At 42.1% G+C, this 12,429-nt stretch overlaps 1 protein-coding gene across 1 annotated transcript; it reads left to right on the forward strand.

The window, feature by feature from the left end:
- Positions 1-610: 610 nt before the first annotated feature.
- LOC123154271 (F-box protein At5g49610-like) lies at positions 611-2,311 on the forward strand. Its single transcript, XM_044573040.1, has 2 exons — positions 611-851; positions 981-2,311. The coding sequence occupies exons 1-2, from the start codon at positions 768-770 to the stop codon at positions 1,680-1,682; spliced, it is 786 nt and encodes a 261-aa protein (XP_044428975.1). The 5' UTR covers positions 611-767; the 3' UTR covers positions 1,683-2,311.
- Positions 2,312-12,429: the final 10,118 nt, after the last annotated feature.

Consider the following 12,429-nt stretch of genomic DNA (forward strand, 5'->3'; position numbering starts at 1 on the left):
TCTTTACATTGAACAAAACTGAGCAGACTAAATGCATAACAATAGTGACCCATCTTTCAGAGAAGCCAAGTTTGGGCATGATGGCTCTCAAGATAAACCCATTCAACCCTATCATATGCCTTCATCATATGAAGCTTAAATGCACAATGATTATGTTTGACTGCTTTGTTGCGCTTTATGAAGTGCAAACATTCATATACAACAATGATATTATCAGTTATAAGGCGACCTGGAACAAAAGTTGATTGTAGCTAAATGGGAGGTCGAGGGATCAATACCTCACCGCAGCAAATTTTTATTTTTTTAATTTGTAGGCCCAGTAAAGTGAATGGCCTACGAAGGATCAGGCCCAGCGAAGCGTTGCAATTTCTCAGGCCCAGTTAAGCCAGCGATGATGGATAAAGGATCGAGGCCCAGCGAAGATAAAAATGGTTCGAGCACGACGGACTGGAGAAAATTTTGGTAGGTAGTAGTGGTAGGAAGTAATAGCCCATTTATTATTAGATAAAAATAAAATATAAAGATAAAGATAAGGATAATGGTAAAGATATTATTAGATATAGTTTGATATAGATATAGTAGATTATCTCGGCAGAATTCCGGAAGAATCGTGAAGGCCACCCACTCGAGGAACACAGCCGCGGCCGCCGCTCTTGCCCCAACCCTAGCTAGAGCTCCGAAACCTTCTCTCTCGAGGGCCTCGCGGGACTGATCCAGGAGTCCACGGGGTGCGCGATGCCACCAGGGGGGAGGAGAAGCAAGCCAGCATGGCCGCCCGGGGAAGGAGCAGAGCGATCCGCCGCCGCGATGACTCCCGTCCCGCGCCGCCGTTCCCCGCCGTAGCTTCTCAGGTCTGCTCCTGGATCTTCCAATCAATGAATCTTTCTTTCTAGGGTCTTCCAATCAATCTTTCTTTCTTGTGTCTTCCAATCAATGAATCGATCGGGATCTTAATCAATCTTTCCCCGGCCCGTTCGTAGAAGAGGAGGCAGATGCAGCCGGCGGCGGAAGTGGTGAGCGTCCCCGAGGGCCCCCTCGTCGAGATCCTGGCGCGGCTGCCCTACCGGTCGCTCTGCCGATTCAAGTGCGTCTCCAAGCAGTGGCGCGTCCTCTGCTCCGACCCCAGCATCGTCAAGAGGGCGACGCAGACCCTCTCCGGATTCTTCCAATACGGCCCGGCCGGCAGCCTCGGCTTCAGCAATCTGTCCGGCGGACGTCCGCTGGTCGACGCTTCGCTCCCTTTCCTGCGCCCGAGATACCAAAGGATCAATATCGAGCAATGCTCCACCAGCCTTCTCCTCTGCAAATGCTGGAAACTGGAATCGGAAAAGGACAAATTCGATTTCATCGTGTGCAATCCGATGACCGAACAGTGGACCGTGCTGCCTCCTATTGAATGGCTGGACCAAGACAACGGAGAACCCGAAAGTTTCGAGCTGAATTATCCCTTCCTGGTTTTCGACTTGTCTGTTCCGTCTCGTTTCGTCGTGTTTGCGCCCCTCTGGGAGTCGATCGACGTTGTGCCGATATACTCATGGGAAACCGGACAATGGACTCCCAGCACGGGGTGGGGACACAGACGGAACCGTGCCGTTAGCGCCGAATGTGTCTTCCTGAATGGCATGATCCATTTCTTGCATTTGCTTTTCCATGGAACTTTCATAACTATACTAGACCTTTGAGGGGGAGCTTTGCCGGAAAATTACTTGCCCGGATGGAATGCTAGGGGCAACGCCTGGTTATGGTTCGGTGGGGCGCTCTCAGGGACTCCTTCATGCTTGGTATATGGATCCTCATGATTACCAGCTCTCCGTGTGGGTGCTCAAGGATTATGCTACTGAAGAGTGGACCCTAAAGCATACCGTCGACGTTCCAAAACTCTTTGAAGAAACGGAATCCGACCAACAAGAGGATTATCGTCGCCAAGAGGATGGCTCCTGTAAGTATCAGATGTTTGCAATTCATCCGGAATACAACGTGATTTTCATTACTGACTGGAAGATGGTGAGTCTGTCGTACAACATGGACAGCGGGAAAGTGCATCCCATGTGCACTTCTGGAGATTTCTTTGGTGCTCTACCTTTTATTCCTTGCTTTGCGGATTTGGCTCACGGATGATCACAAACACCTTTGAAAAAAATCGCTCTTCTAGTTCCGTGGCACTGTTTTGGCTGCAGCCGTTTTGTGGTGTTGAACAATGTTGGTCACCGGTAGACATTTTGTAAGCGACAACAGATCCAGCGGGTAATGCTTGCTTAGTTGTATGGATGACTTGGTCACCTAAATATATTTGTGTTTGATGTAGTACTGATTAATGTGGTCACTTGTTATCTGTTCGCGTCGGCTGAATGTGAGCTTTCATTATCACTGTTTAGAATTATTTCCATTTCCTCCTCTTTATTTCCATTTGTGTCGTGTCGAGCAAATAGATCTTAAATATGACTTGTTGTGCATCTATGCTGAATACTGATGATGCCCTGTCTTTGTAACGGTAACAGAATTTTGCGAATGGTCTCTTCTATGCCGCATATACGAAGGGTAAGGAGATGTTAGTTTCATTTATGAAACGATATGGAGCTTTTCTATATATTAAACAGTATGCAGCTTATATAGCAAATATAGTGAACATAATTATCTCTTTATTTTGTTCAGGGGAAAGAACAAAATGATTCTGCCTGTAGCTAAAACTAAGCACTCTTTATGTTTGCTGTTTGTCACTAGTAGTGTGCTTCTAATTAATTTCCTGTTTTTGAATCTTTTTCTTGCGGGGATTGAACTTTTGATTGACCAGTTTTTCCTACTTGAATCCTGACCATACTGTTGAACTGCTAGGTTGTTGTCAAACCAATCCTGTTTTTGAATCTTTTTCAGATTTTGTTGACAATGATGTAGCTCACATAACATAATTTTCTTGTCAGCTACGAACTGTGCACTGAATGCACTTTGAATTATATTCTAATTTAAACTGTTACTCGTGTGTCGTCCTGCAGCTGAACCTGAGAAGTAACCTGTATATATTCTAATTTTCTTGACAAGGATTGCTGCTACTTTCTGAGCACAATCTTTGATGGTTTTTTTCCCTTGTGCTTAGGCTCACAATCTGGGCACACATATTTTCCTCAAGTATTTTTGTCATTTTTAGCATCTAATTTTTGGTAAGGCTAAGGTGACAAAACTCTTAAGAAAGTGGAAGCTAGAATATTGTCTGGGTCGTGTAGGTTTACATTACCAGCTCATTGGCTAAATAAAATGATGTCCGAAGTTGTTTATCTATTGCTGAGACAAATAGTTCTTGCTTCCCTTGATTTGAGAAATACTACCTCCGTCCTGGTTTACTAGCCCCCCTCGTATCCTGTGTTATATTTTGACCATGATTTTAATTAACAAAATATAAGTTATATGTAACAAAAATAATATCATTGGAAAGTACATTCAAATATGAGTCCAACAACATATTTTTTTATTACATGCATTAATGTGTTATTAGTCCAATTTATGGTCAAAATTTAGCACAAAATACAAATGAGACCAATAAACCAGGACGGAGGTAGTAGTTGTTTATCTATTGCTGACAGAAATAGTTTTATGCTGGTGGCTTAGCTCCCTTTCTATGTAGTTGATAGAGATCATATATGGAGGAGTTTGGAGGGTAATCAATCACTAACCTGTATATATCACCTGCCGTGTCTCAAATACTTGTGATAGTATAAGCCAAAATGGAATAACCAATAACTGGTCATTTCCCTGTCCTGAGCAAATTAACATGTGTTTTACCAGGCATCTGTTTTTTTATTGAGACTCTAATTCAGCATATCTTGTGATTTTCTTGGTAGTGCCTTGATCACCAGATCGAGGCTCCAATGGAGTTGCAGTCCAGCATGTAGAACAATAATGCACACAATATTTTGCTTTCCAGTCGAGCAACAATAAAAATGCTCAAAAACAAATTGGCAATGTGAGTCCCATTACAAAATAATGTCATTGGCAATGAGTCCATCAATTTTGCGAGGACCGGAGGAAACCCATTGCGCACACAACGTTTTTTGCCAGGACCGTGTGGCTGTGAAAGGGGTCGTCACTTAAGTGATGCCGCCGTGTCGTCATAGATGATGCAGTCGATGTTGTCATCATGACGCGGCCATTGCCTTCTTCGAGGTTGCGTCTTGCAGTTATACTGTCAGAGGGTGCTGGAGGTGTCTATCTTATAGGTGGGGCGGCGACGGTGTGTTGGCGATCATGTCAATGAAAACCATGTTGATGTAGAACTTGGCGATGATGTGTCAGTGAAGAAGTAGCAGGAATGACATAGTGCGCCGCTTGAAGGCGTCCCTCATTGGCGACGTGTGTTGATGCCAATCGATTTGCATGATGATTTAGGGCTTAATCGCCTATATCTCATAGTTAAATTTAGTTAGTGTCAGTTTTTCAAGATCAGACTGTCATGCTTGCTATCTAAGGCATGTATGTTCAGACAATAAACTTGCAGTACTTGTGTTATTTTTTATCGTATATTTTTTGGTGGCGTTCGTTTTATCTATGTTCTAGTGAACATGGTGTGTTGATTTGCCAGATATGTGACCTAGAGCAGCATGCATTGTGGATTATTCTCCAGGTTAGTGGGTCCCTATTTTCAAACTCGCTAGTATTGTTCGTTCCTTTTTGTCCAGCCAGTTTTCTTTGTAAACTCCTAGGACATTCTAGTAGGAGGGGGTGGGCGGGGCAATTTTTTCCGACAGTGACCAAAACGTATAAAGAACCAAGATGAAGGCAAATCGTGAACTGGACATGTGTCACGTCATCATTGGACACAAATTTGATTTGCATTAAAGTGAAAATTAGTTGACAGCTGAATAGACAGTCCCAAGACAAAAGGATTTATTAAATCACACCCGAGTTTTGGTGGCCATCCGATCCGCGTGGAGATTCACGTAAGCACACATGGCTCCTTGTTTCATTTGTAGGTTTAGTAAATCGTCTCAATCAAAACGTCAGAATAATGTATTCTATGTGAAAGAACATGGTGGCTATTTTCTTCGTCGTGCCTATCTCCATAAGCTTGCACATATCTCCATTGTACTCTAATTCTTATATCACTTATCCATTGATGTAAAGCAATGCAACTATAAATTTGTCAAAAATTGCTAGACAATATCTCCACTCACTCACACCATATATTGTTCTTTTAACAGATGTATTTAGTACCGTATATTCGCTACTCACCAAATGGTAATTCGGAAGTCATCAACCACGCAATAGAAACCACTCATCAATGCTCGCTGTGTTTCAATATAGGAAAAGGACATATGTTTCTCAACTTTCCACTTACTGCTAATTGATTCTTTGAATTGATTCCCTTGCATAACACATATCAAATCAAATTGACTTGGGAATTTTCGATTTATTATCATCTCTAATTGTCCAGACCCAATAAATCCATTTTTGAACATGTGATACTTACTTTAAATCCATTCCTTTCTCGATGGCAGGTCTACTCATTTCAAGCGCGAAGGGGCGACAAAATAATACAGACCACCGACACGACCTGATTATGATTAGTAGACCCCCCATATAAATGAACATTATGAACTACTTTACTAGTATTAAGCAAAAGAATCAAATCTTCATAAATTAATGTCTGGGCAAATTTTTTGTGAGGAATCAAATAACACATAAATAGTTCACCTCATTAATTTTCAAATCTTTAGAAATTAATGCTAGATTGGAAAATCTCAGCGACCTGACAAAAATAGGAAGACATAAATGACTATGAGAGGAAGAAGGTGAGAAACCTTCCATATAAATACAGTACACATGTATGATAGACCGCCAACCAGATTAAGAATTAGCCATGGCTCGTAAGGTTTTCAACGTTGTGGCATCCATCCTCATATTGGCGTTCCTCATGTCTTGTGGTAATAAGAAGATAATGGTCTCTTCTCTACATATAGGACTTGTCTTCATTTGAATAAAAGAAAAATAACTTTTGTTTTTTGGTGCAGATGTGGTTCAAAGCACTTGCCATGAGTATACCAGCAAGGTCACTTGTCGTGACTCTTCGACATGTCATACGTGGTGCAAGTACAATGGTGCTGATGATGGTCACTGCAGTAAAGGTTCATGTGTGTGCCTGGATTGTGGGTGGCGCGTGATGGGTTCGACTTGAGTTGTTCCTTTGTATCCAAAAATGTATTTGGTGACAAGTGGTGTTCGTGCTCCTTGAATAAATGTGTTACAATAAATCAAGCATTGCTTTGGTAGTTAGTGAATGTGGTTGTACCCTTGATAACCTAGGATTAAAGCCTAGACTGAAGTATTAGAATAAAAAATAACCTTTTTAAAGCGAGAGAGAGAGAGAGAGAGAGAGAGAGAGAGAGAGAGAGAGAGAGATTCACTAGAGCAGAGGAGCCACCAAAATCGCACCTGAGTCTCTTGGTGGCCATCCAGTCCACACATGCCTCTGGGATGCAGGGAGCAGAGGAGCCGGGAGAGAAAGCTGCCGAGTAGGCGAGGGAATGGTTGTGCCGGCAGCTGTGGTGGAGGTTGCCCGACGCCAATATCTGTAAGTGTTCTATTTCAGTCTGTCGCTATCTAACTAGGGTTCCTGATGCTTGTTCCTTGTTGGGGGTAGTCTGATGCGGAGCACTCGAAAATGGACTCACTGGCAGAGGAGTCTGCATTTTCTACTAATTGATTCCCTTGCATAACACATAGAAAATCAAATAGACTTTTTTGGATTTATTATCATCTCTAATTGTTCAGACCAATTAAATCCAATAAGTGGTACTTACTTATCCCTTACGATTGGTCCATTTCCTCTTCGATGACAGATTTACAAATTTCAAGCTAAAAGGGGCGACAAAATGATCCAGGCCACCGACCCAAACTTATTTTAATTAGTAAATCCCCCATATAAATGAGCATTATGAACTACTTGACTATTAAGCAGAAGATTTATATCGAATCTTCATAATTAATGTCGGGCAGAATCTTTTTGCGAGGAAAATCAAATAACACACACCTCATTAATATTCAAATCTTTAGAAATTAATGCTAGATCGGAAGATTTTGGCGACAAGACTAAAATAGGAAGACATAAATTACTATGAGAGGAAGGAGGTGAGAAACCTTCCATATAAATATAATACGCATGTATGATAGACAGCCAACTAGATTAAGAATTAGCCATGGCTCGTAAGGTTTTCAATGTTGTAGAATTCATCCTCATATTGGCGCTCCTCATATCTTGTGGTAATAAGAATATAATGTCCTCTTGTCTCCATATAGGTATTTTGTTCATTTAAGTAAAAGAAATTAACTTTCTTTCGTTTGTGCAGATGTGGTTCAAAGCACATGCCATATGACTATAAGACCAAAATCCCAGCTACTCATTATAAGTGTTGGGATTCCCGAAGAGGAAGGGTGAAGTAGTATAGTAGCAGATAGTATTTTGCTCAGTTGAGAACGAAGGTTTATCGAACCAGTAGAATACGACACACACAACGTGAAGGTACCTGCACACACACAAATAAAATGCTTGCGCCCAACGAAGGCAAGAGGGTTGTCAATCCCCTTCTTCCTACCAATTGCATTGATCAAATCTGGCGGTGATAGATAGATGTATAAATAAAGTAAAATAAAAAAACAGCGAGCAATTGTAGGATTGTTAGTATTAATGGAAAAGTCAACCCAGAATCCATATTTTCACTAGTGGCATCTTTGTCGTAAGCATAGCAACGGTGGCTAAACAAATTACTGTTGGACAATTAACAAAATAGCGGATAGTTATGATTGTGATTCTTCATGACATAATTCATATATAGGCATCACGTCCGTGATAAGTAGACCGCTAAACTTACTGCCTTCTGCTACTATTACTCCACCCCAAGACCCTATCCAGCAATGCATCTTGAAGTATTAAGTTAATGAAAACGCAGTAACGCATTAATCATGATGACATGATGTAGACAGAATACATAATAAGATAAAGTAATTTGTTCGAACCCCGTCGTTTTGTCCTTAGGAGCAATAATAAAATACGTTCCTTGCAACCTCTCCTGTCATAGAGTAAGTACACCGCAATATTGAACCCACTATTATGCATCACTCACAACTTGGCCAAATAAAACTTATAGATATTGAAAAGGATACATAGCTATAAAACTACACATATACAAATAAGACTCAAATACTTTCAATGAATTATCTGATCATAAACCCACAAGTAATTAGATCCCAACAAACCCACCGCGAGAATTACAACGAATAGATCTCAGAGGAGATCATTGTATCTAAGATCAAGATCAAGATCGAGAGAGAGAGAGAGAGAGAGAGAGAGAGAGAGAGAGAGAGAGAGAGAAAGCCATCTAGGTAGTGCTATGGACCCGAAGGTCCTGTAAGGAACTACTCACACATTATCATGGATGCGGAAAATTAATGAAAATGGCCTCCGTGGTGGATTCCCCCTCCGACGGAGTACCGGAAAAGGCCTCCAGATGGATTGCAGAAGAACAGACACTTGCGACAGCTATAAAATTGTTTCCGGTCGCGCTCCGAGGGTTTTGGAATATTTGGTAATTTATAGTCTAAGATTAGGTCAAACAGAGTACCGGAGGGCCACAAGCCCGCATGGCGCATCTACCCCCCTTTGAGCGCCAGCAGAGCTTGTGGCCCCCTCATATGTGTTCTGGTCTCTCCCCAAAGCTTCTAGGGTATCTTGTAGTCAATAAAAAACACTGTAAAGTTTCATCGTGTTTGGACTTCGTTTGGTATGTTTTTTTGCGAAACAAAAACATGCGAGAAACAGGAACTCGCACTGGGCACTAAGCTAATAGGTTAGTCCATAGAAATAATATAAAATGACATATAAAAATTTATATAATAGCATGGAACAATAAAAAAATTATAGAAACGTTAAAGACGTATCAATCCCTTGTTGTGACTCTTCGACCTATCATGTGTGGTGCACGTACAACAGTGCTGATGATGGCGACTGCGATGAAGGTTCATGTGTGTGCCTGGACTGTGGGTGGCAAGTGATGGGTTCAACTTGAGCTGTTCCTTTGTATCCAAAATTTTATTTGGTGACCAATGGTCTTGCTGCTCTATGAATAAATGTGTTACAATAAATCAAACATTGCTTTGATAGTTAGTGATGGTGGGTGTACCCTTAATAACCTAGGATTAAACACGAGTTTAAACTAGAGTTTAAACTATTAGAATAAAAATGACATTTTAACGAGAGAGAGAGAGAGAGAGAGAGAGAGAGAGAGAGAGAGAGAGAGAGATTTACTAGAGCAGAGCAGCCACCTAAATCACACCCGAGTCTTGGTGGCTGTCCGGCCCGCGCTGCACACATGCCGGCAAGGCGAGGGAATTGTTGTGCCGGCGGCCGTCGCGGAGGTTGCCCAGCGCCAATATCCGTAAGTGTTCGATTTCGATTTGTAGCTAGCTAACTAGGGTTCCTGATGTTTGTTCCTTGTTGGGGGTAGTATGATGCAGAGCACTCCCTGCTCCAACAAAAAAGGATAGCATCCGCCATTAGCGTGATGGAGCAGCGTTTGCTTCGGTCCTCTGCCGAGGAGGAAAATGGTGTCGCCGGGTAGAGGAGTCTGCATTTTCTTAATCTGACATCCACTTGCTGTGCCAATTCTTAGTTCAGACTTCAGACATAGTATGAGTAAAAGAAAAGAAATAAAACTCTGCAAAAAGAAGGACCATATAACATTTTCAACAGTATACAAATCGTTGGAAAAAAATAGCATGCTATACCATGTTGAGAATTGGTTCGCTAAATAAATTAGTGTACAATGTCTCGCTAATAGCATGCCATAGCGCAATATAGCATGCTAATAGTGTATTTTGTGGCTGGTGCTATTTTATTGCAGCGCGTTATTTTTTTTCCTTGATACAAAAAGATGGTCCTTTATCTATAACTGAATGAAGGACCATGTTAAAACTTCTCCGAAATTCAGACACGACAAAGTCCACCAGGTCCAAATACAGCGACATCAAGAGCATACATTCTTATATGGTAAGCCTTGTTACGGCAGAAAAACCCACCAAATCGGCATGCTTGAAAACAAAATCACATATTGGAAGCAACAGTATAGAGAGGAGAAACATGTTGGGAGGACTTCATCATATTCAGGAGACAGAGCCCATATATAGTCGCAGCAGCCTGTATGGCACACCCAACACCACCTAATGATCCAACCCATCTTTAGAAACTGATAACACAGGTTCCTTATAATCTAAACAAGAGCAAATAGTCCAACAACCATCAAATTTCTAACATCTCCTGTAAACTTCAGAAACTGAAGAAATAGAAAACAGCCTGAATGTTCAATGTGCACTTAGTTACACTCGACAAATATTTGGAAACAGAGTGTGTTGGAGTTGTGTCGTGTACAAGACAGGTTATAGTTCGACTCTGAGTTATATTGTGTTTACATGATATGGAGTCGTGTCCTAGTAGGACACTTTTTATCCTAAGCCTCTCATATAATGTGGGGGTAGACACATGATGTAACCTATGTCAACATAAATAATGTAAAAAAAAACTATACCAACATAATAGCACATGGACGTAGGGAGAGCCGGCGGCGTGTGCCGGCGCCTGAGTGGCCATTTGTGGTTTTGTGACAGTGCCACGGGAAAGAGCGCCTGTAGTCAGTTTCCGGGGATGTAGTATGTTCGTTGAACCTTGTTAACAGATTTCGGTGTCGTGCCTTGCATGATTGCTTGGTTCTCGAATGATTGACTATGCGCTTCGTATTTATTCTAACAAGTGGTATCATGAGATAGGTTTTTTGGAGGTCGTGTTGTGTTGATCTAGAGGAGGAAGAAAACATCAACGGAAATCTATGGAAAGCAATCATAATACAGGATAAGTTATCAGTGAGCTATGATGTCGAAGCACATGCATCGGTTGTAAATCTTCAAAGAAGCGATTTAACGGCAGATCGGCTGGAGCATGTTCTAGATTGGTTCTAGCGTTGATCTAGAGGAGGAAGATCTAGAGGAGGAAGAAAACATCAACGGGAATCTGTGGAAAGGGGTACACGTGCGGATAGGCGGTTGCAAAAAATTCAGGAGCATTTTTGATAAACTAAGCTATCACACCATTCCTGGCCAAAAAAAACCAGCTAACTGACCGCTGCGGTGACCTCTATGACCAGCGACCATGACGATGAACTTAATCGAACGCGGGGAGAGGAACATCACATCGAGCAAACAGTGAAAAAACGGGCAGAGCGAGAACAACGGGGATATAGGGGAGAAATACATTACGCCCTGTCACCGCCGGCACTACTATTTCCCACACCGACGGGCACGTGCTGGTGGCGAGCACCACGGGATAGCTCTGCCAAGCTCCAGACCAACATCTCTCTTAGACTATCTACAGTGGGAGTAATATAAATAGTATCATCACATATATTTAGATAAAATAGATGATGTGACAAGCAATAAATAAAGAAATTGAGAAAAGTGGTAACATAGCTAGTTACTAGTAGTATGAGTAACATCACACATATCAAGGCAAAATGAGTCTATAGCCTAATAAATGAAGTGTTGCATGTTACCACACATATGTTACTCCCCATTAGAGATAGTAACATAGACTAGTAACATGTGCATGTTACTAGTCTATATTACTACCCATTGTGGCTAGTCTTACGCGTTGTCATCCCAGTGAAGCACGCCTCCTGCATATAAGCACTCCTTGCATAGGGACCCACGATGCGCCATCTCCGCCTGGTCGACCTACTGCCAATCACCGACAAGGAGTCCCCACTTCCCTCCGCAGTCTCTGCCTGCCTCGGCCCATCCCCTCCTCAGCTAAGATAAAAAGCCGCCGCCCACCGTTCACTGAATAGAAATTTCAATAAACAGCTCACACACATGGATTGAAGAAATGGAGACCCAAGACTCGCGAACCTCAAAGCCCAACGACACAACACGACAAGATGACCCGGTACACGGAGAATGAGGACAAACCGATGCACAGAGAGGTTCATGTGGATCCAATGGACAGGAAAACGGCCTAAGGCAAATTTAAAAATAGACGTCTGAAAAATAATTAAACTGATTTTTTTCCAAACCCTAGAGAAAACCAGGAAAAAATCAAAAAACCAAAAATATCAACTAAAATCGAAAGGCAAAAAAAATCCCGAAGGAGCGCCTAGCATGTGACACGTGGCAGCGGCTGATGCTGGTGGTGAAGGTGCCTAATAAGACATTTTTTCCATCCAAGGCAGAGCACCCCAGCAACATGAGGGAAGTAGAAGATAAATGAATTCTAAAAAAAAAAGATTCGGTTCCCCAATCGAATCGCTGGCCCAAACCCTAGCGGTAGCTTCCGCCGTCGATCATTTCACACAGTCTTCTGCTTCTTCCTCTCGGGCGGCAAGATGTTGGGCGAGACCCAGC

The sequence above is a fragment of the Triticum aestivum genome, chromosome 7A (genome assembly GCF_018294505.1).
Source record: "Triticum aestivum cultivar Chinese Spring chromosome 7A, IWGSC CS RefSeq v2.1, whole genome shotgun sequence".
NCBI lineage: Eukaryota > Viridiplantae > Streptophyta > Magnoliopsida > Poales > Poaceae > Triticum > Triticum aestivum.